This window comes from Mobula hypostoma, chromosome Y, assembly GCF_963921235.1.
Source record: "Mobula hypostoma chromosome Y, sMobHyp1.1, whole genome shotgun sequence".
In the NCBI taxonomy this organism is placed as follows: Eukaryota; Metazoa; Chordata; class Chondrichthyes; order Myliobatiformes; family Myliobatidae; genus Mobula; species Mobula hypostoma.
The window spans coordinates 3974144-3999496 of NC_086130.1; the positions used below are offsets into that span (position 1 = coordinate 3974144).

Genomic DNA, 25353 nt, shown 5'->3' on the forward strand with positions numbered 1-25353 from the left:
CCTGACCTGCTGAATTTCTCCAGCATTTTGTGTGTGTTATAAGGGATTTTATTAAAAGGCAAGAGAATCATGGTTTAAGTGTGACACAAGCCTAAAAGAGGCAAGATGATAATTAAAACAATAGGAATTCTGCAGATGCTGGGAATTCAAGCAACGCACATAAAAGTTGCTGGTGAACGCAGCAGGCGAGACCCGACGCAGACTGGGAGACCACTTTGCTGAACATCTACGCTCTGTCCGCCAGAGAAAGCAGGATCTCCCAGTGGCCACACATTTTAATTCCACATCCCATTCCCATTCTGACATGTCTATCCACGGCCTCCTCTACTATAAAGACGAAGCCACACTCAGGTTGGAGGAACAACACCTTATATTCCATCTGGGTAGCCTCCAACCTGATGGCATGAACATTGACTTCTCTAACTTCCACTAATGCCCCAGCTCCCCCTTGTACCCTATCCGTTATTTATTTTTACACTCACATTCTTTCTCTCTCTCTCCTTTTTCTCCCTCTGACTATACCCCTTGCCCATCCTCTGGGTTTTCCCCCCTCCCCCTTTTCTCTCTCCCTGGGCCTCCTGTCCCGTGATCCTCTCATATCCCCTTTTGCCAATCACCTGTCCAGCTCTTGGCTCCATCCCTCCCCCTCCTGTCTTCTCCTATCATTTTGGATCTCCCCCTCCCCCTCCCACTTTCAAATCTCTTACTCACTCTTCCTTCAGTTAGTCCTGACGAAGGGTCTCGGCCTGAAACGTCAACTGTACCTCTTCCTAGAGATGCTGCCTGGCCTGCTGCGTTCACCAGCGACTTTAATGTGTGTTGTAAGATGATAATTATAAAGTTATTGTCCTTTCTACATCAGTAACAGGAATTCTTACATGAAAAAAGAATCCAAGGTCTGTAGCCTGTTCCTTTAGATTCAGAACCGAAATGCCACAAGAGACTTTGGAACCTGATAATCACTGGAATAACTGCATGCACAACTCAAAGAACAATCCTCAATTTAAATGTAACTACTTAAATGGTAGAAAGTTTATTATCAAGTAGATGTTGTCAATTTAGTTACTAACCAATACTAACAATTTTAGTTTAAAGTTATTGTTTATCCTCTCCATTTGTCTCACTATGGTACTCTGCAACATACAGACTCTTATCAATGCTGCCAGGGATTGGTTTGATCTCGGTTCCAAGCTGCTCCTCAATGGCCTTCAGATTAAAGCGGTCTTCATATGTGATTAGATTGATTGCAAGGCCCAGATGACCAAACCGTCCTAAAAACAATTAAACACATTTTCAAAGTTATACTAAGATAATTATCTGCTGAATTTTAGCACTCTTCTCTAGAAACAAGAACATAAAAAATCCACCAAATTTACTTTCCTTTAGGTGATAATGAACTCCAAATGAAATATTGCATTTATAATCACACTTTTGAACCCCACTCAGGGTATTATGAGCACACACTAAATATGCAAACATATTCCCAAGAAACTAGAAGAGAATGACTAAGTGCCACTCTGAGACCGGACTGGATCACCAAGCTGCAATTATGAAGTAAACATTCTCACCTGATCTGCCAATGCGATGTAGGTAGGTCTCTGCAATCTTTGGAAAATCAAAATTTATTACAACATTCACAGCTTGGATATCAATACCACGAGTGAATAGATCTGGTAAAAAAAAAGAACATTAGCTTAAAAACACGTCTAAGAAATGAAAAGGAAGTGGTAGGCACATCTGTGGAATAAAGATCTGACTCATTACTATATACATTATGTTTAAGGTCCAAATTTTTACTGAAAATCACTGAAGTAGACGTACCACACTACTTGTACAGATGGGCTCACTTACAGAATAATAATGGATTTGGAAAATTTAATTAGGAACCTTAGGTATAACATTATTATACATTCTCAATATAAACGAGTCACCCTACTGGCTTTAAAATGAATTGGTTATTATCACAACCTGCATAACACGCAAAATTGACTAATTAATTGGTTCAGAACATGCAAGGGCCTATAAACCACATTTTCTTGAAATACACCCAAGGCGATCTAACATGATTTCTTGAATGTAGAGAAATATGACAAATGCATTTTCTTCCCCTTCCAGTTGAAAACCCATGCAATATGGTATTGTGTGAGGAATGATGTTAAAGCATAGCAGGTCCACTAAAACAAGAATGGGCATTCAAAAAGTTCAACCCTATAAATAAGATTTTTTATTACGTACCAGTGCAAACCAAATTGCGACACATTCCATTTCTAAAATCATGGAACACACGGTTACGATGTTCCTGTCAAAAAAATTGACAAATTATTTTAACTTATGAACCTCATTCCATATAACGTAGAGGATTGTGTATTTAAAAATCACCTTAAAACTGAAATTTGATTTCATACTACAATCTATACCTTAAATTGTCAGTATATTTAATATGTGTAAGGACCACAACTTTTCAGATCAAGCCTCCCCATTTTGACCTGGCTTACCAATAATTTCTCAATTACTATAGTAACTCAGAAAGGTTACTGTAAGAATAATTATGAGCAAGATAGGACAAAATAAACATTAATAAAACATCCATAATCAAATGCTCTTCTAAAATAATCTCTACAGGCTTGCCATATATCCAAGATACAGGTTTCACCCGTCATCCGAAGGTAGAGTGTTCCTATGAAACGGTTCGTAAGCCAGAATGTCATAAAGCAAAGAAGCAATTACCATTTATTTATATGGGAAAAATTTGTGAGCGTTCACAGACCAAAAATAACCTACCAAGTCATGCCAAATAACACATAAAACCTAAAATAACAGTAACATAGAGTAAAAGCAGGAATGATATGATAAATACACAGCCTATATAAAGTAGAAACACTTTTCCACAATCATTGCCCGCACTGTTCTCCGTAGCGAAAATCTCACGCAAGCGCTCTCGGCAAAAACACAGCGCAAGCACTCTCCAGTAACCTTTAAGCTATGAAGCTGCCAAATCATACCAAATAACACGTAAAAATACACAGCTGATATAAAGTAGAAATAATGTATGTAGAGTGTAGTATCACTTACGCGAATCAGGAAAACAGCCCTGAGCACACTGATGATGGTGTGTTAGGCCGAGTCGTCGGAGTTTGGGGTGCTGCAGTGGCCCCTACCCTCCAGGCAGTGAACCAATACCGATCCGCGAAGCATGCAGGGGTACAGTGGTGGCCGGGATGCACCCAATACATCTTTAAGAAAAAAGCCGAAATAAACATGCTAATTAATTAGGTGCTGCCGGCATGTAATTGTCAGCCCAGATCAGAGGCGATTGCCAATTGCCGGACGGCACCTAATTAATTAGCATGTTTATTTCAGCGTTTTTCCTAAAGATGTGTCACGTGCCTCCCGGCTACTGCTGCATTCTTTGCAGATCGGTATCTGTCCGCGGCCCGGGGGTTGGGGTGGTGGGACACTGGGGTGTCATCTCATCGTCTGTTTCCATCAGGGCTGGCAGGACATCATCTTCTCTGTCTGCCCGCCTCAAATCTGAAGGTCAAGGTTCATCGTCAGCTGTGACTGATGTGGAAGGCTTGAAAAATGACGGTACGCTTGACTGCTGAGCCTCGTGCATTTTTCTATCATACAGTTCTTTGTAAGCACTCAAACCATCCTGAAAATATGCCCTAAACCGACGTACCCTTTCAAAATTAAAGTTGTACTTTATCATTGCAGCGAAAATCTCACGTAGTTGCTTCACGTTCAGTTCCTGGACAACATCACTTTCGGTCCGTTCGCTACTGCATTCGGTTTCGATTGTTATCCTTTCCTCTTCCAATTGCATCAGCTCTTAGTCTTCAACATCTTCGTCAACTTCCACAAGCCAAACTCACTTTGTCCTCACTTCGTTCACCATGATCGAAATGCTTAATTATGTCTAGTTTTACGCTAAGTATGACACCCTTACGAACTCTTTCAGGCTTTTCCAATACCTTAGAACTCAACTTGCTAACGGCTGCTCACAGGTACGTGTTTAAGCAACGCCCGCAAGAATGCCGTTCTGAATCCGGGGGACAGCGGCTGCTCAGGGCGTGTGCTGCCTTTTTTCGTAACAGTGAAAACACCTTCTGTTAGCGAAAACAGGTAACTAATGTAGATCTTTTGTAAAGTGAACATTCGAAAAGCCGGGGACACCTGTAATAAGACTTACGAATAGAACCAGACCATTCAATACATTGAGTCTGCTCCATTATGGCTTATAGTCATAGTCATACTTTATTGATCCCGGGGGAAATTGGTTTTTGTTACAGTAGCACCATAAATAATTAAATAGTAATAAAACCATAAATAGTTAAATAGTAATATGTAAATTATGCCAGTAAATTATGAAATAAGTCCAGAACCAGCCTATTGGCTCAGGGTGTCTGACCCTCCAAGGGAGGAGTTGTAAAGTTTGATGGTCACAGGCAGGAATGACTTCCTATGACGCTCAGTGCTGCATCTCAGTGGAATGAGTCTCTGGCTGAATGTACTCCTGTGCCCACCCAGTACATTATGTAGTGGATGGGAGACATTGTCCCAAGATGGCATGCAACTTGGACAGCATCCTCTTTTATTGTTAATTCAATTTACTGGAAAGTGACAAATATTTCAGGCAACTCAACATCATAATTGAATAGGGGCTGTTATTTTTGGGAGTGTTGGGAGTGTGGAGTTGGAGAAGAAACCCAAAATACTTAGACCAAACAATTTTACATTGAACTCAGATTCTCTACACCACCCTCATCTGTTATCTGAAATTAATTTCTTCTTCACCCTACACTCAGAGATAATGCAACATACAGTTCTCAGTAACAGCATATCACAAATTGCTGACAATACGATGAATGGAGATAAGGATTTAAGTAAATATTACTGAGCATCAAAATCTACCTAATAGCTTCTATCAATTGATAAGAGTAGGCTTCTTCTGTGTGTGTATTTTTTAACTCACCTGCCTCATTTTAGCATGAATGTAGAAACAGGAATAACCCAGCTGAGAGATTTTCTTAGCCAGCAGCTCTACTCGCTGAGAAGAGTTGCAGAATATAATTGACTGGTTAATCTGAAGCTGGAAGTAATAAAAATCTGTTAGTATAATTTAAGATAATTTTGTAAATGCAAATCCGATTTATGACTATCATTTCAACTCAACCGTTCAATGTAATATCCAAATCTTGTGCTGCAGCTAATCCAATGAAGATTTGCATTGCCGCTTTTTAAAAAGGGGAAAAGACAAACTCTGTCAGATTCTTGAGGATACAGAATTCCAGCATCTTCTACACATCCCAATAGGAACCGAGAACTTGTTTTGCATCCTGCAATTTCATACACACAATATAACTCTGATTGACTGGGTTTGCTTCCACTGCCAAGTACTTTGGGAAAAAGTATTTCTAATTCTGAACGTTTGTGAATGGAAAACCTTTGGTGAACATGATAGAAGCAATTTTCATTTAATTATTGATCAAAACAGGAGACTTCATCCTTTATCCAATCATATAAAAACTTACCTTGAGCCACTAGATACTAGCTTTCATTATGTTTTTGTGCTTAGAACACAGACTTCAATTTCAGCCAAAATATGGTTGGTTACGTTTATGCTATATCTCTCTAACCTAGCTGAAGATCAAACTACTCCCTTGGATGTTGAAGATCCCACACTTAAACCCTCTTACCCTAGAAAAGAGTGTGTTGAGACAGTGGACTTTCTGCCGTTCTGTAACATAGGCATAGAACTGAGTTACACCTTTCAATGTCAACTCTTCCATCAGGTTAATTTCATATGGTTTTTGTAGATGTGAATTCTGCCAAGAAAAGAAAGCAGAGTTTTATTCTCTAAATTGTCTGCTTAAAGTTAGCCATAAGAATCATGTAGTAACAGAGCATGAAACAGAAACTTGATGAAATTAAAATCACCGATGGAAAATTTTCAGTTGCTTACATCAGAATTGAAAAGTAGTGGTTAGTGTAGCATTCTGCAGTGCCAGTGACCCGGGTTCAATTCCATCACTGTCTGCAGGTAGTTAAGGGTGTTCTTTTCCTGGCCTTGTGGCTTTCCAATGGATGCTCCAGATTCCCCCACATTACTCCCAAAAATATATGGATTAAGGTTAGCAAGTTGTGGAAGCATGGCGACACCTGTGGGATGCCCTCGGCACAATCCTCAGACTGAGTTGGTTGTTGATGCATTTCACTGTATGCTTCAATGTTTTGATAAACATGTTACAAATAAAGCTAATCTCTTTAATCTTTTCCGAGCAGAGTTGAGAGGCTTGGGACCCAGAATGATTTAGGAATGCCAGTCAATCAGTTAATCCTGCTCACTCCAATCCTACGGAGACGGCACAGTTTTAAGGTGCTTAGAAGTAGGTACAAAGGAGATGTCAGGGGTGAGTTTTTTACACAGAGAGTGGTGAGTGCGTGGAATGGGCTGCCGGCGATGGTGGTGGAGGCAGATACAATAGGGTCTTTTAAGAGACTCCTGGACAGGTACATGAAGCTTAGAGGGCTATGGGTAACCTTAGGTAATTTCTAAAGTAAGTACATGTTTGGCACAGCTTTGTGGGCTGAAGGGCCTGTATTGTGCTGTAGGTTTTCTATGTTCTATGTTTATTCAAGTATTTGCATACAACAAGCAAATGTGTTATATAGCTGAAGGACATTCTTAATTACTCTTAAAACTACAAATCAGTAACTAGTTTTAAATGTTTAGTTATATCTTTGAAAAATAACCTGCGAATTCTTCTTTAGCATTTAGGTATGCGTTGAAGAACTATTTTTACATATCCTTTCAAGTGGCTTAAATATTATTCATAAGACATTTACAGAGGAATATGAAGAGAGCATATTTAGAAGATACAGGCCAAACGGGGGAAAGGAACTACTTTCAAGACTCCTTCCATGAAGAACAGGGCTTAAAAAATGTTAGCAGGTGGCAATAGCGTATGGTCTGAGAAATCACATTTGATCTTAAATATCAATATTTAATACCTTATGTGGAAAAGCAAATAGACTATGCAGTAGATTAGAAAGCGTTTACTACTTCAGGTTCCAGCTGCCATTCAACTTAGTTAGAATGGCAGCTAATTCAGTGAGAAGCATACAGGAGGCAGTGAGTGTTTATGGAGAACTATAAGGGAGGTGGTCACACTTTCAGTTGAGTTGATAGATGAGTGATAGGGAGTACAGGATTCTAGTGAAGCTCACAGACAATAATACCATTTTGGATAACCTCTAGGTGGGGAACAGGTAATCAAAAATATGGCAGCAGCCTACCAGTAGCACTACAGCAGGCTCATCTGTACAGCACAGTAGCTCAAGCACTAGCTGAACACTAGCAACTGGCAACTTTATTCAAAGGATTAGAAAGGCAACTCCATGGCCACAAGACTTCAGGATGGCAAGTTGCTTGTGTAGTGACGGATCAAGGATGTCGCTATATGGGCACAGAACATTCTAAAAGGGGTGAGCAGCGAAGTTGTGGACCACGTTGGCAATAACGTAGGAGATAAAGGAAAGTTCAGGCAGTTAGAAAGTTAAAAGACAAAATAATATCCTCATGTCACATGCTAATGAAAAAAAGGCATAAAATGCATGCTACTATGTTGTGCAGGAGAAAAGGCTTTAGGTAGATGCACCATTGCTTCTCTTCCAAGCAGCACTAATATCCTTAGATGATAGACAATAGGTGCAGAAGTAGACCATTTGACCCTTCGAGCCTGCACCGCCATTCTGAGATCATGGCTGATCATCTACTATCAATACCCGGTTCCTGCCTTGTCCCTATAACCCTTGATTCCCCTATCCATAAGATACCTATCTAGCTCCTTCTTGAAAGCATCCAGAGAATTGGCCTCCACTGCCTTCTGAGGCAGCACATTCCACACCTCCACAACTCTCTGGGAGAAGAAGTTCCTCCTCAACTCTGTCCTAAATGACCTACCCTTTATTCTTAAACCATGTCCTCTGGTACTGGACTCTCCCAGCATCTGGAACATATTTCCTGCCTCTATCTTGTCCAATCCCTTAATAATCTTATATGTCTCAATCAGATCCCCCCTCAATCTCCTTAATTCCAGCATGTACAAGCCCAGTCTCTCTAACCTCTCTGCGTAAGACAGTCCGGACATCCCAGGAATTAACCTAGTGAACCTACGCTGCACCTCCTCCACAGCCAGGATGTCCTTCCTTAACCCTGGAGACCAAAACTGCACACAATACTCCAGGTGTGGTCTCACCAGGGCCCTGTACAAATGCAAAAGGATTTCCTTGCTCTTGTACTCAATTCCCTTTGTAATAAAGGCCAACATTCCATTAGCCTTCTTCACTGCCTGCTGCACTTGCTCATTCACCTTCAGAGACTGATGAACAAGTACTCCTAGATCTCTTTGTATTTCACCCTTACCTAACTCCACACCATTCAGATAATATGCCTTCCTGTTCTTGCTCCCAAAGTGAATAACCTCACACTTATTCACATTAAACGCCATCTGCCAAGTTTCTGCCCACTCACCCAACCTATCCAAGTCACCTTGAATTCTCCTAACATCCTCATCACATGTCACACTGCCACCCAGCTTAGTATCATCAGCAAACTTGGTGATGTTATTCACAATGCCTTCCTCTAAATCACTGACGTAAATCGTAAAGAGCTGTGGTCCCAATACTGAGCCCTGTGGCACCCCACTAGTCACTACCTGCCATTGCGAGAAACATCCATTCACTGCTACCCTTTGCCTTCTATCTGCCAACCAGTTTTCTAGACATGTCAATATCCTCCCCTCAATGCCATGAGCTCTGATTTTACCCACCAATCTCCTATGTGGTATCTTATCAAATGCCTTCTGAAAGTCAAGGTACACCACATCCACTGGATCTCCCGCGTCTATCTTCCTGGTTACATCCTCGAAAAACTCCAATAGATTAGTCAAGCATGATTTGCCCTTGGTAAATCCATGCTGGCTCAGCCCAATCCTATCACTGCTATCAAGATACGTCACTATCTTTAATAATGGACTCTAGCATCTTCCACACTACTGATGTTAGGCTAACAGGGCGATAGTTCTCTGTTTTCTCCCTCCCTCCTTTCTTAAAAAGTGGGATAACATTAGCCATCTCTGATCCTCAGGAACTAATCCTGAATCGAAGGAACATTGGAAAATGATCACCAATGCATCCGCAATTTCCAGAGCCACCTCCTTTAGTACCCTGGGATGCAGACCATCTGGACCTGGGGATTTGTTAGCCTTCAGTCCCATCAGTCTACTCATCACCGTTTCCTTCCTAATGTCAATCTGTTTCAGTTCCTCTGTTACCCTATGTCCTTGGCCCATCCATACATCTGGGAGATTGCTTGCGTCTTCCCTAGTGAAGACAGATCCAAAGTACTTATTAAATTCGCCTGCCATTTCTCTGTTTCCCATAACAATTTCTCCCAATTCATTCTTCAAGGGCCCAACATTGTTCTTAACTATCTTCCTTCTCTTCACATACCTAAAAAAACTTTTGCTATCCTCCTTTATTCCTAGTTAGCTTGCGTTCATACTTCATTTTTTTCTCCCCGTATAGCCTTTTTAGTTAAGTTCTGTTGCTCCTTAAAAATTTCCCAATCATCCGTCTTCCCACTCACCTTAGCTTTGTTATACTTCTTTTTTTAATGCTATGCTATCTCTGACTTCCTTTGTCAACCACCGTGGCCACTTTCCCCCCCTTGAATCCTTCCTTCTCTGGGGGATGAACTGATTTTGCACCTTGTACATTATTCCCAAGAATACCTGCCATTGCTGTTCCACTGTCTTTTCTGCTAGGATATCCGACCAGTCAACTTTGGCCAGCTCCTCCCTCATGGCTCCATAGTCTCCTTTGTTCAACTGCAATACTGACACTTCTGATCCGCCCTTATCCCTCTCAACTTGCAGATAAAAACTTATCATATTATGGTCACTACCTCCAAATGGCTCCTTTACTTCAAGATCACTTATCAAATCCTGTTCATTGCACAACACTAAATCCAGAATAGCCTTATCCCTGGTCCACTCTCGTACAAGCTGCTCCAAAAATGCATCCCGTAGACACTCTACAAACTCCCTTTCCTGGGGTCCAGTACCAACCTGATTTTCCCAGTTCACCTGCATGTTGAAATCCCCCATAACTACTGCGACATTTCCTTTGCCACATGCCATTGTTAACTCCCTATTCAACTTGCACCCAATATCCATGCTACTGTTTGGGGGCCTGTAGATAACACCTATTAGGGTCTTTTTGCCCTTACTGTTCCTCAGTTCTATCCACACTGACTCTTCTTCTCCTGATTTTATGTTCCCCCCTTGCAAGGGACTGAATCTCATTCCTCACCAACAGGGCCACCCCACCCCTTCTGCCCACCTTTCTGTTCCTTCGATAGCACGTATACCCTTGTACATTCAATTCCCAGGTCTGATCCCCCTGCAGCCATGTCCCCGTTATCCCAACAACATCATAGTTACCCACTCGCACCTGAGCTTCAAGCTCATCCATCTTATTTCTGACACTTCGTACATTCAGATATAGAATTTTTAACCCATTTCTCCTCTCTCTGTTTAAATCGCTGCCTATTGTGCACAACCCAGCTCTCCGAACTCTCACTGGGCTATATGCCTTTGAATTTTGTTGTCTTTCTTAAATTTACTTACTCTTTCTGCACATTTAACTCCATGCTCTGTCAGACCATCCCTCTACACATGTATCCTCCATATCACTCATTCCGCCTCACCTTTCTCTACTTCACACTTAATATTCCGAACCGTGTAGTCCCCACCTGTCCTTTATACTTCATCTCGCTATCCTCTCTCACATTCTGGATCCCTGTCCCCTGCAAATTTAGTTTAAACCCCCCCAAGCAGCCCTAGCAAACTTCCCTGCAAGAATGTTAGTACCCCTCCAGTTCAGGTGTAATCCTTCTAGGAAGATTTAATAGTACAAAGAAAGGGTTTCGGGACCAGGGCTATTGAGCAGTATGAAGACATTGAGGATGAAGGGGAAAGTCAGGTCAAATAAAGCTGAAAGAATAACAAATAGGGAGAGGTTAATAAGCACCATTTACAGTTATTTCAAGAATATTATAGGTAAGGGAAATAAACTTGGGGTGAGGATTAGTACATGTCATGGTAAACGTAGTCTGCATAAAGAACATTAAAGCTGATGCCTGGGAGCATCTATGCAAGCTTAGTCAAAGAGGTAAAACAGGAAACTGCCAGGTGTTTTTCTCTCCCCCTTTAGCTATAGGCAAGTAAGTCCTAATGTTTTTTTATGGAAGGCAATAGAAACAAACCAGAAAATTGCAAGCTGCTGATCAGTGGTAGCGATATGAATGGAGATAATTCTCAGGGACAGAATCTACTCTCAGCAGAATAACAGACCTAATAGGATAGCTTTGTGCTTAGGAAGTTATGCCTTGCAAACTTGTTCTTTTTGATATCGCAAAGACGATAGATGAGGTTAAAGCAGTTGATGTTGTATACACGGAATTTAGAAAGCTTTCAACACATCATTCATAGTAGGCTGTTCAGCTAGATTAAGGGACATGGTATCTGTAGAAATTTGGTAGGTGGGTTCAAAAAATCATGTTGCAACTATATAAACTTTGGTTATGCCACATTTGGAAGATGGTATGGAATTCCAATTTCCATATTACAGGAAGTATGTTAAAACACTATGCAAAAGAGATTTATCACGATCTGGTCGGGAATGCTCTTCCAGGGAAGAAGTGGAAGCAGATACAATAACAAAGTTTGAGGAATTTAGACAGGTACATGACTAGGAAGGAAACGGAGGATTAGAGACCTTTAGTAGACATTTGCAATTTAAACTGGCACCATATTATCCTTATACATTGAATTTAAGGGACTCTGGCTGTGCTGTACCATGTGCTATGTCCTCGTCTTCTTTCAATACTATGAAAAGGATTCCAGTTTACCCCTCCTCCCAAAGTAATTTCTACAGGGGAGAAGAGATTGATAAGACACTTTGATGAGACAAAGTTTTTATAATCATGCTTGTCAATCATCTCAAAGGACAAACAAGATGGCTTTGAGCTCTCTTTGCACATATTAGAATGAAAGATCCATATGCCAGAAGAGGAGAAAGGTTTTATACTGGAAATACAGTTTTGTTGAGACGGACAAGTAAAAGATTCTTACCATGAATTTCTGTACACTGAGTGGGAAAGTGGCAGAATAAAGCAAGATCTGTCTGGTTTTTGGTAATGTAGAAATTATATCCTCCATCATCTGTACAAAGTCTTGCGACAGCAGTTTGTCTGCCTAAATGAATAGTCCAGTAAAATCCAATATTACTTCCACTGTGCAGATCAGAATTGCTCATCCAGGAAAAGATTAAAAACAGAGTATAATGAAATATTCATCATAACAGAATATCTATAGTTACTGTTTGGTTACCAAGAGGTTATAATTTATAAACAAGATGCTGGAAATCTTATGCAATACATAAAAAGGTGCCAGAAGAACTCAGCAAGTCAGCTAGCATTATAGAGAAAGAGAAATAAATGAACCGTGGGATTGAGTTCAGGAGCTGTGAGGTAATGTTACAGCTATATAAGATTTTGGTCGGACCCCACTTGGAGTACTGTGCTCAGTACTGGCCACCTCACTACAGGGAGGATGTGGATACTATAGAGAGAGTACAGAGAATTAGAAGGATGTTGCTTGGATTGGAGAGCATGCCTTATGAGAGTAGAATTACAGAACTTGGCCTTTTTTTCTTGGAGCAACAGAAGATGAGAGGTGACCTGATAGAGGTGTTCAACATAATGAGAGACATTGATCGTGTGGATAGCCAGAGGCTTTTCCCAGGGCTGAAATAGCTAGCATGAGAAGGCACAGTTTTAAGGTACTTGGAAGTAGGTCAGTTTTTCCACATAGAGTGCTGGATGTGTGGAATGCACTGCCAGTGATAGTGGTAGAGGTGGATACAACAAGGTCTTTTAAGAGATTCTTATGGTAGGTATATGGAACTTGCTGTAGATTTCTATGTTCTATGTTCTATGTTCTAAAACATTTAGTCCATAGCAACACACATCAAGGAGAAGCAACACTGCACATTTTATAAGACCATAAGATTTAGGAGCAGAAGTAGGTCATTTGGCTCATCAAGTCTACTCTGCCATTCAATCATGAGCTGATCCACTTAATCCAGTCATCCCCACTCCCCTGCTTTCACTCCATACCCTTTGATGCCCTGGATAATCAAGAACCTATCTATCTCTGCCTTAAATACACCCAATGACTTGGCCTCCACAGCCGCTCATGGCAACAAATTTCACAGATTTACCACCCTCTGACTAAAGTAATTTCTCCGCATATCTGTTCTAAAAGGACGTCCTTCAATCCTGAAGTCATGCCTTCTTATCCTGGACTCCCCTACTATGGGAAATAACTTTGCCATATCTAATTTGTTCAGGCATTTTAACATTTGGAATGTTTCTATGAAATCCCCCTCCCCTCATTCTCCTGAACTGCAGGAAATGCAGCCTAAGAGCTACCAGACGTTTCTCATACGGTAACCCTCTCATTCCTGAAATCATTCTCTTGAATCTGCTCTGAACCCTCTCCAATGTCAGTATATCCTTTCTAAAATAAGGAGCCCAAAACTCTGAACAATACTCCAAGTGTGGTCTCATGAGGGCCTTATAGAGCCTCAACATCAGATCCCGGCTCTCATATTTTATACTCAAGAAATGAACGCCAACATTGCATTCACCTTCTTCACCACCAACTCAACCTGGAGGTTAACCTTTGGGGAATCTTGTACAAAGACTCCCAAGTCTCGTTGCATCTCTGTATTTTGAATTCTCTCCCCACCTAAATATAGCCTGCCCGTTTATTTCTTCCACCAAAGTGCATGACCATACACTTTACAACATTGTATTTCATTTGCCACTTCTTTGACCATTCTCCCAATCTATCCAAGTCTCTCTGCAGACTCTCTGTTTCCTCAGCACTACCGGCCCCTCCCCCTATCTTCGTATCATCAGCAAACTTAGCCACAAAGGCATCTATTCCATAATCCAAGTCGTTGATGTACAACGTAAAAAGAAGCGGCCCCAACACCGACCCCTGTGGAACTCCACTGCTAACCGGCAGCCAACCAGAATAGGATCCCTTTATTCCCACTCTCTGCTTTCTGCCAACCAGCCAATGCTCCACCCACGCTAGTAACTTCCCTGTAATTCCACGGGCTCTTATCTTGCTAAGAAGCCTCATGTGCGGCACCTTGTCAAAGGCCTTCTGAAAATCCAAGTACATCACGTCTACTGCATCTCCTTCGTCTACTCTGCTTGTAATTTCCTCAACGAATTGCAGTAGGGTTGTCAGGCAGGATCTTCCTTTCAGGAAACTGTGCTGGCTTTGGCCTATCTTGTCATGTGCCTCCAGGTACTCAGTGATCTCAACCCTAACAATCGATTCCAACAACTTCCCAACTACTGATGTCAGGCTAACAGGTCTAAAGTTTCCTTTCTGCTGCCTCCCACCCTTCTTAAATAGTGGAGTAACATTTTGTCTGAGAAGCCTCCAGCCTGACGGCATGAACCTCTAACTTCCAGGAATATATCTTCCCTCCTTCCTCCATTCCCCATTATGGTTACCCTCCAATTCCTTTTCCTTTCACTTGCCCATCATCTCCTTCTGATGCCCCTCTTTTCCCTGTCCTCTCCTATTAGATTCTTTCTTGTTCATGCCTTTTCTATTATCACCTACTAGCTTTTGACTTAATCACTCCCTTCCACCCACCCACTATCTATTCTCCTCACCTGGTTTTACCTCTATCATCTTAGTCTTCTTTTTCTCCACCCCACCTTTTCTTTGGCTTCTTTCGCATTCCCTTTCAGTCCCGATGAAGTGAAACACTGACTGTTTATTACTTTCCACTGATAAAGCCTGACCTGTCAAATTCCTCCCAGCATACTGTAGGAACTGTTCACATTACAGAACAAGTTCCAAGACATACAATAATGGAGGCAACAAAGTAACTGCAGGAAGAAAATGATGAGGTATTTCTCAGAATTGGGTACTATCTTGAAGTCAATCTCTGGTTGGAAAAATATTGTATTATCCCTTTATTGGAGTGGTAGAAGGCAAGCTAGATAAACACCATGAGATTACAAAATCACAGTATTATAAGCATTATGATCCATTCTTAACTGTCCTTGAACTAAGCAGCTGTTAGTTAATAGGTGATTTAAGAATCAATTAACTTGGTAGATTTCAGAGTCAAGTATTGAGCAGACTAATAGACTTGGCAAATGTTTCTTCTCGTAAGGAGCTATGGTGTATCAAAAACTAATCTTTTTACTGACTCCAGCTTCTTTTCCAGAATTATTTAACTAGCCAAACTTAAAATTCCATAGCTACCACAGTTTGATCTGAACTCAGTCAATAGTACAGAAGTGCTACTGTAATACAAACTTAAAATGCTGGACACATTCAACAGGTCAGGCAGCACCCATGGGGAAAATACTGTTAACATTTCAAGTTGAAAATTTTCACCTATTACAGTTTTGTTTTCAAATAACTACTGCATCCTAACAAATAACATTTAACAGCCTAATTTTTACTTGTTTTACAAATTGTAGCAGGTTCAGACCTATGGCAATCTGCCACCAAATTTCCCAGCTCCAATGAATTAATGTCTTTAAAGACAGCTTGTCAGGCTTCTACTATTTAAAAAAAACAGCCTTGCTACTCACACTTGAGAGGCCCTGCTATTGTAAGCAGCATGATATTGATATTAAACCAGTGCCTAAGTATTTTTCTTACTTGCAAACCTAGTGTTGAGGCCAGATAAAGTATATAAGAGAGCTGCTAACTGCCTGTGAGAATCACCATTTTGTGAATGCTGTTTTGAGTGGCTAAGAGATAATGTTACAGCTACATAGGACACCGGTCAGACCACACCTGAAGTACTCAGTTCTGGTCACCTCACTACACAAAGAGTGCAGAGGAGATTTACAAGCATGTTGCCTGGATTGGGGAGTATGCCTTATAAGAATAGATTGAGTGAACTTGGCCTTGAGCGATGGAGGATGAGAGATGACCTGATAGAGGTGTATAAGATGATGAGGGGCGGTGATCATGTAGATAGTCAGAGGCTTTTTCCCAGCGCTGCAATGATTAACACAAGAAGGCACAGGTTTAAGGTGCTTGGAAGTAGGTACTTGTCCTTGATGACTACATTTGCAGGAAGTACATGAGGCCAACAACAGCTCCTCTTAGACCACTTTCAAGATTTCTTGACAACTTGTTCAGTACTATTTATTTACTTATTTATTAGAAGCATTAGTCTCTTTTTTGCACGTTAGTTGTTTGTCAGTCTTTGTATTTTTTTTATTATTATTCATTGTATTTCATCATCACACAATGAATGTCCACAGTAAAATAAACGTTAGGATGATAGTTTATGGTATATGGTGATGTATCATTGACAATAAATTTATTTTGAAATGTGTACTTAGATCAGTTGGTAAGGGTAGCTGGACTAAGCATATAAGAGTTAGAAAGTAGATACAAGTTTCAGGGAGCCATAGGTTCAGCCAAATAGATGTGTGGAATATGATAAAGATGTGTGTTCCCTGTGGCTATTCCCCTCTTGAACAAATACAACATTTAGAATGCTTATGGTAGGGTGGGAGAGGAACTGGCCTCTCTAAGTATAACAGCAGCAAACAACCATATCATCGACACCATCACTAGCTGTTGTTCAAGAGGGAAGGTCAAAGACTAGACAAGCAGAGATAAGGCTTTCTATAGTCAGCAGGAACAGATAGGCATTTCTGTAGCAAGTGAGACTCCAGGATAGTTTATTCTCTCTCTACTGCCAGGGTGAAGGATACCTTTGAGAACATTATGGACATTCTGAAAAAAATGGGTGAACAGCCAGAACTTACGGTTCATACTGATATTAATGACATTGGCGAAAGAGAGACAAAAGATCTGCATATGGAATTAAGTAAAATGTTAAAAAGCAGAACAACCAGAATTATAAACTCAGGATTATTTCCTGTGGAACATGTTAGCAAGGCCAAAAATAGAAGACAGAACATGGCTTAAAAAGCTCGTGTAGCAGAGTATAATTACATTACTGGCATTTTTTTGCATTGGCAGATGGGATCCATGCACCTAAAGAGTATTATGTCTCAGCAGCCAGTGCTTCTTGGGAAGGTTTATAATATGTTTCGTATACAGGTATTTTAAATATTGCAGAGATAGATGTAAAAGAAATGGATATCTCGCATTAATGATTAGGGAGAATGTCAATGCCACACTAACAGAAGCCATCTTGGGATTATCCAATAAGGCCGTAAAAGAAGAATTCAGAAACAGGAAGATACAATCTTTATATCATTATGCTAAAAGCCTCCTGGAAGCAAACAGTAGTTAGAGGAACAGAAGTGCAGGCAGACCACTGGAAGAAAAAAAGCAATAGGAATAGTTTTTGTGGATGACCTTAATTTCTCCTAAGATTTACAGGGATTTTCTTAAAGTTTGAGATACTTTTGGTTTACATAGAAACATAGAAAACAAGTTTCTTTTGGTTTTGGTTTAGAACAACACAGATGCATTTGGTTTAGGACAACGCAGGACCTTGGGTGAAGGTCAAAAATTTGGGAATGGTCAACTGCAATAGTATTGGGTAGGAGCTGGGGAGAGTAGATATGGGACAGCTAGGAGAATAACTTTACAATTGTTACGTAGGAGTCTATTAAAGGACAAATCAGGATCTTTCGATTCAGGATCAGGAAAATTGAAAAACATTCAAGACCAGCTATGTTCCTGTGAGGATGAAGGTAAAGATGGCAAGGTTCAGTCAAAAACTAAAGACATATGCAACACTTAGAAAGCTAAAAATCAGACAATGTTCTTAAGGGATAATAAAGAAATTAAGGAAGGAAACAAGTAACTAGGAGGGCTAAAAGGGATCATGAAATGTCCTCAGAAAACAAAATTGAGAATCAGAAGGCATTTTCTGTGCATATTCAAAACAGCTGAAATTGGCTAGGGAAACAATAGATCTACTTAAGAACAAAAGAGATTTAACTATGGAGATAAAGCAAGTGGGCAAGGTCCTTAATGAATACTTTCCACATGTATTCTTCAAGTAAAAAAGCAATATGGGTGGTGGTGAGATTGGAAGGAATATGCTGACACTGTCGTGTACATTGACATTAACAAACTAGTACAATCTTGAAAAACAAAGCTGGCTAGTTCACACAGATCTGATGGGACCTATCCCTGGAAAACTGAGTGAAGCAAGGGGGGAGATGGCAAGGCCTTGACAGAGAACTCCTAGGTGTTAGAAGTTTAAGAGCCAATGTTGTTCCTTTGTTTAAAGGCAACAAGGACAAATTATTGGCCAGTGAACCCTACTTCAGCAACTGGTAAATTATTAAGGATTCTTAAGGACAGATTTACTTACATTTGGAATAGTCAGCATAGCCCTGTGAGGGAAGTGGTTTTACTGCATAAATTTAATTTTGATTTGTTTTGAGAACATTAAGGTGATTCCTGTGGTTAGGGTTGTGGAAGATGGGGGCACGAACCTTAGTAAGGTATTTGGCAAATATCCAAATATCCTAACAAGTGGGATTCAGTGATATGGTAAGTTGTATCCAAAATTAGCTTGGTCAAGGAGAGAGGGTGGAAGGGTGTTTGATAGTAACTTCACAAATATGATGGTAGATTATCAAGATTACAAAAGAATCAGGTCAGTTGCAAAATTGGGTAGAGAAATGGCAAGACAGTACTTAATCTAGCCAAGGTGCACAATTTGGAACCTGAAACACAACAAAGAGTAAATGGAAAGATGTTGAGGAACACTGCATCGATATACATATTGGGTGCAAGTCTATAGCATCACACAGCATACTTTTCATGATACTGTGTAAAAATTTGACAAGTCATGCTGTATAGGACTTCAGAGAATATTGGTTAAGCCATTTTTGTGGATTTTCCTGTAGTTTTGGTCACCATATTAAAGGAAGGATGTGGAGGACTTAGAAAGGGTGCACAAGAGGTTCTTCAAGAGATTGTTTGTATTATAAAGTACATTAACCTTTTGGTCAAATTTGAATTGTTTTCCCTAGGGTATCAATGCTGTGAGGGAACCTGAAAGACATATTAAGTTATCAACACATAGATAAGTCCTTTTCGTCAAGATGATCTAATACTGCAGCATATAAATTTATACTGAGGAGAAACATTTGAAGGATAATGGTGAGGCAATTGCCAAGGAAATTAAGAAGTTTAGCTGCCTAGAGCTTCCTTGTAACAAGAGGTGGTAGAAGGAAATATAGTAGTGAAGTTAAAGACCATTTAGATACACACAAAACAGTCAGGGAACAAAGGAGCTGGGCACCATTTCAAAGCAAATGGGATTAATTTCATTTGCCATCATGGCCTGCTAGTCTGCTCTACTCTCCCAAGGCCTAGAAACAAAATAAAGTATGTTTGAAATTAATACTCTTTCATCTTTTATTCTAACAAAAGGTTATTGAATGAAACATCAACTAGTTCTTACGAAAGATGCAGCTTGTCAAGAGAATTGCCAATACATACTTTTACCTGCAGGATGCTCCTATATGTAAACTTCAATCAAACACAGCAATCTTAGATACTATCTTTGTTTGGATATTAGTTTTAGAGTACATTGAAACTTTTCAGATGAATAAAACACTGTCAAATATATAAATACATTGCCATTTAAATTAAGTGAAATTTAGAATTGCTTGCGTTTTGTTTACTTTTATGTTAGAGTAAAAACAACTTAATTGCATTTTTAAACGTTGAGTTACCTCATCAAGTACAATCATTTGTATGTTGTCCACTTTAGCCAAACCCTTTTTAATCAAATCCAGGATTCTTCCAGGTGTTGCGATCACCACATGTACTGTATTTAACAGAACACAGATCTTAACAGCAGTTTAAACCACACATTCAGAATTTAGACAAAGGACAATGCATGAACCAAGGACTCTATATAATTAAGAGTACACTTGAAACAAAGGTGAAGACTGACTAGTGGATTGATCAACTACCCAGTTTCATTTGCCTTTTTAAAATCTTATAAATTTACCAGAGTATAAACATTAGATTATACAGAAAGCCAAATGGGCATCTACCATTTAACAGTACTTTCTTTCTATAATTAATTGTCTTTTAGTATTAAATTGTCATTACCCAACATTTATAGAAAGATTAATAAATATATGGGCCTAAAAATATTGCATAGACAATATATTCATATAATTTTGTTTACAACAGAATGAATTATGGAGAGAATGGAATAGTTATTCAAAATTTAGAGGGATTTTTATTAAAATAAAGATTTCAAGAGATTTCATAATAACAAGGGACAAATTCTTACAATAGTTGATTATGTTCTAGAATATACTGCTTGAATTGTGGTAGAAGCAGATTCAACATCAACTTCTTAAACAGTTAAGTAAATGTTTAATGCTGAAAATACTGTAGAGCTGTGCGAAAACAGCAAGAGATTTGGAAAAAATGAAGAGCAATCAAGAGCAGCAGCAAGGTCAAAGGGATTATAAATTGTATAGATTGTATGTATACATGTTAATATGCACGTGTGCCATAGTTAATGTTACAGGTTGAACCCTTCAGTACTTTTGTGTCCACTACTTCAGTCTAAGAATTATCCCCTTCCTTTGCCAAACGGTTAACAGTGTGGCAAATGCAAACAGTTCTAAGCCAAGCCAGACTTCTTTCTATTTCTTGGCTATTTCACATGGACTGTCCATTTCCATCAATATCACTATTTTCATAACAAAATCAAGAAATTAAGCTGTTAGGCTAAACATTTCAGGAGATTAAATTCAAATTTGAGTTTCAAATTCCTTGACAAGGAAATATTTGAATTGGGAATAAAATAACTGCAAAAAGTGCTTTTGGACTGTACTAATTCCAATAATTACATTTTCATAATAACATTTTTATTTAGAGACAGGTCATTTCACAGATGTTCCAAAGGGTGGATTACATAGTCGGACCCCAGTCTAAATCAGGCTTGTGCTTCCGATTACATTCATTACAACATTGGGAGGTATTGTTACCATTACATGTAAATTTCCAACCTGTCAATGTCTGTAAAAACAGAACTTATTATCTAGGGTCTTATTCTACTGGCATTTAACAAACTATATACTCAACCAGTCTCATCAAGTCTTAAGATGTCATCCCGGAGATTTGTTCCTCCTGTGGTAGCCATCACTTTTACACCACCCATGTGTTTGCTGACCTGGATACAGATTTGACTGACTTGCAGCGCCAGTTCCCGGGTAGGCACAATCACCATAGCTTTAAAAAGAATAAGAAAGCCAAAAAAACTAGGTTGCTATTTATATAAGTTGCTACTCAGTTAATATTAAATAGCTTATTACTACAACAAAACATAAATTATGTGCAAATGTCAAGCTTATCCAACACAGGGGCTCTAACAGCCATCTTCTAAGAATTTACTTTGCACTGGCATTCTACATTAATTATTTATGCATAGATCTTTCTACATGGCTGACAAGTTAAACTTAATTCTGTCAGCAATATTGGGTAGTAATTATGAACTCCGGAACATTTTATGTTGTAGCTTGAAAGTTTTAAACATATCCATGATATGAGACAACTTCCTGCGATAATTCTGTAGTACAGAATAGAACATTATCAGGAATATTTTGGATAAAACATTGAAATGGTCATACAACAGAAACTGCTCCCTTTCAAAGAAAAGGTTCGGAGTTGTTGAGAAGACTATTTCTCTTTAATGTCCCAAACAGTAGTTAATTTAAACAGCATTAGCAGAAGGAATGATCCAATGATTACTTCATTGCCAGGAGTTCCACCTGCTGCTCAATGGAGTAACATACAAATTCTGTGGCTGCCTTTAATTCCTCCTTTTCCCCAGTCTAAACCTTGAATTATTCAACTTTTATTTTCTGGATCTTGGAGGGAAATAGCGGTCATTATGTCGTATCCTTTAAGAAGTGAAAAACAGCCTTCTGAACCCAGCAATGGAAAGGGAAAAACTTGGAAAGAAAAATGAGAAGATATGCCTGTCTGGGCTGAGCATTTGAAATGTATGTTGATGGATCTCAATAATAAAATGGATAATAACACTTCCGAGTTGAAGTCGTTCCAACAGAGTTTACAGACTATTGAGGAAAATATTCTTTCCCTGAATACTGAGCTTAAAGAATCAAAATGTCAGATTGCGGATACTTCAACCCGACTGGAACAGGCTCAACGCAAAATTGTCGATTTAGAGGCAAAGTCTTGAAGAAACAACATTCGAATTTTAGGTCTTTCGGAAGGTTCAGAATCTGTAGATCTATTGGATTATTTTGCCAATATGTTTCAATCTCTGTTCCCGGATATTCTATCTCAGCCTCCTGATATTGAAAGAGCTCACAGAATTTTCACTGCGTGAGGTAAAGCTCGACCAATTTTAGTCAACTTTCTTCGCTTTAAAGTTAAAGATCAAATTATAAAATGTGCAAGAAAACAAAGTTTTTAAATTTAACGGTTCCGAGATCCATTTTTATGAAGATTATCCTCGGGAAGTTATGCAACAACGGATTAAATTCAAACCGGTTATGAAGATTGCTTACGAAAAAGCTCTGTTTCTATCCCTGAGATACCCAGCGAGATTAAAGCTATTCCCTAAAGACTCTACTCCTCATGTCTTCTTGGATCCCCGAGCGGCATTGGATTTTGTCAATTCTATTGTGGAATCGTCTGATGTATGAAAGATATTAGAGTCTCTGAATAATTCTCCGAAAGAAAGCAGGTTTTTGAAGATCTCAGTATGCTGAAGATATCTTTTGATCGATGGTCTTCTTGGTTTGATTAAAGAATGACTTTTTTTTTGAAGACTGTTTAGTACACAGAGTGAATTAATACAGCGGATAGACTGTGAACTGGTTTGATTATCTGTTTCTATTTTTCGTTTTATTTATTAAGGGATAGGTTGCTTGCAGTTTATATAGATCTTTTTCTTATTTTTTGGAGTGTTCAGTAATAGATAATTAGCTTTAATTCTTTTGTTAAATGAGGTAGTAAGTTAAAGAATAATGGCGCTGATTTTCTCTCTTAGAGATTAAACTGTTTGGGTTAATAGTATTGTTTTGGCGCCTTTGGAGACGGTCTCCACATTCCTTTAGCCTAATTTCAATGATAAAGTATAAGCATTTTTTTCTTTGCTGGGCTTTTTTATATCTTAAGGTTACGTATTTTCTTTGTAAGGGGGAGGGGGGAATTGGGAGAAAAAACTTTTAATCTTTATTTAAACTGAGTGGCACACAGAACCCCATTCTTCTGTCTTTTTTCTTGGGGATGTGTTCCGGCTCCTTCTTTCTTTCGCCGGATTTTCTTCCTTGGGGATGGTGGGATGTCAGGGTGTACTTTTGTATCTTGGGGTTTATTGTGGGATTTATGTTTCACACACAGTATTTGTATTTTGTCCCATTATGGAATTCCGGAGCATGCGCATTTTCTATTTGGTTATATTCATCACCGCCATCTTTGATTAGCCCGCAATGGTATGCATGTATTGTCGTGTTCAGAATAATATCCAATGGTACTTAAACAGATAAACGTTATTAGTTGGAATGTACGTGGCTGGAATCACCCCATTAAACGAAGGAAGACATTTAAATTTATTAATCAATATAATTTTTGCTCAAGAAACGGATATCAGAACGGGCGATCAAAATAGGCTTTTTAAAACATGGAAGGGCCTTCAATATCATGCTACTTGTCAAAATAAACAAAGGGAGTATCTATTTTTATTAAATCTAATATTTTGTTTATTCAAGAAAACATTGTTTCAGACAATAATGGTAGATTTTTAATTATTAAAGGAACTATTTGTAATAAAAAAAATTGTCCTGGTTGATCTATACGGACCTAATGTAGATGATCCTTCTTTTTTTTAAATGTATTTGGTTTATTACCAGACTTATATGAATATATGCTGCTGATGGGATGTGACTTCAACTGTTGTTTAAACCCTTTGATTGACAAAAGTTCAACCAATCAGCAGCCTCTGATTCGTTCTGCAACACTTATTAATTCCTTTTTAACTGATTATGGTTTGATAGAAATCTGGAGAAATATACATCCTAATGACAGAAATTATTCTTTTTATTCACATGTTCATAATAAATATTTGAGAATTGATTATTTTATAGCTGATTTCTGATTTTTGTCCGGTCCAGAAATAAGAATATGATGCTATTGCAGTCTCAGATCATGCACCCTTAAGTTTAACTTTTGAGTTAAATGATGTTAGTAATGTAAACTTGCCTTGCCGCTTTCTAGAAAATTTATTACAAAGTTCAGACTTTGTTAAATTTATACAGATTCATATAAAAGATTTCTTTCTTTTTAATAATATGGGAATGTTTCGAAATTGATTATATGGGATAAACTCAAAGCACACTTGTGAGGTCAGATAATATCTCATTTGGCTAAACTTAAGAAACAGACAAAAATAGAATTAGATAGAATTTCCAAACTAATTAAAGATCTGGATAATACTGATGCAGTTTCTCCTAATATTGATTTATTTAAACAAAGGGTTGAACTTCAATCACAATATAATTTACTAGTAACTTATCCGATTGAAAGAAATTTGCTTAAATTAAAAAGTCAATTTTGTATGTCTGGAGATAAAATTAACAAGCTATTAGCATCTCAAAGCAGTTACAGCTAAAAGACAAATTTTAAAAATTCGTGAGAGACATGGTAGTTTAGCTTGTAATTATGAAGATATTAATAATATTTTTCAAGACTATTACAGTGAACTTTATAAATCTCAGTTTCCAGCTGACCCTTCTAATATGTATGCCTTTTTACAAAAGCTTGATTTTCCTAGAATATCTATTGAAGATCAGCAAATTCTTGATGCCCCGTTACTAAAAGAGAAATTCAGAAAGCTATTCTTTCAATGCAATCTGGTAAAGCTCCTGGATTGGATGGTTTTACTGTAGGATTTTATAAAAAATTTGAACATTTGCTTACTCTTTATATGTTAGAAATGCTTAAAGATACTTTTATGTCAGGAGAGTTATTCTCCACATTTTATGAAGCTTCTTTTTCCTTAATCCTTAAGAAAGATAAAGATCCTACTGATTGTGCTTCATATAGACCTATTTCATTATGAAATGTGGATGCCAAAATTCTTTCAAAAATAATGGCTAATTGGATGGAGAATATACTAGCAAAAATTATCTCTCAGGATCGAACGGGTTTTATAAAAGGCCGTTAT

General features: G+C 38.7%; 1 protein-coding gene across 2 annotated transcripts in view; it reads right to left on the reverse strand.

Moving 5' to 3' along the window:
* Positions 1-1095: 1095 nt before the first annotated feature.
* The window catches only part of LOC134341062 (probable ATP-dependent RNA helicase ddx6), a 39907-nt gene continuing 15649 nt past the window's right edge, over positions 1096-25353 (reverse strand). For both annotated transcript variants that reach the window (XM_063038811.1, XM_063038810.1), the window contains exons 5-12: positions 21243-21389; positions 19868-19962; positions 12201-12323; positions 5700-5828; positions 4976-5092; positions 2236-2299; positions 1569-1670; positions 1096-1271 (exon numbers count right to left, since the gene is read on the reverse strand). In XM_063038811.1, coding sequence (XP_062894881.1) covers positions 1096-1271; positions 1569-1670; positions 2236-2299; positions 4976-5092; positions 5700-5828; positions 12201-12323; positions 19868-19962; positions 21243-21389 — 953 coding nt within the window. The remainder of the gene's footprint in view (positions 1272-1568; positions 1671-2235; positions 2300-4975; positions 5093-5699; positions 5829-12200; positions 12324-19867; positions 19963-21242; positions 21390-25353) is intronic.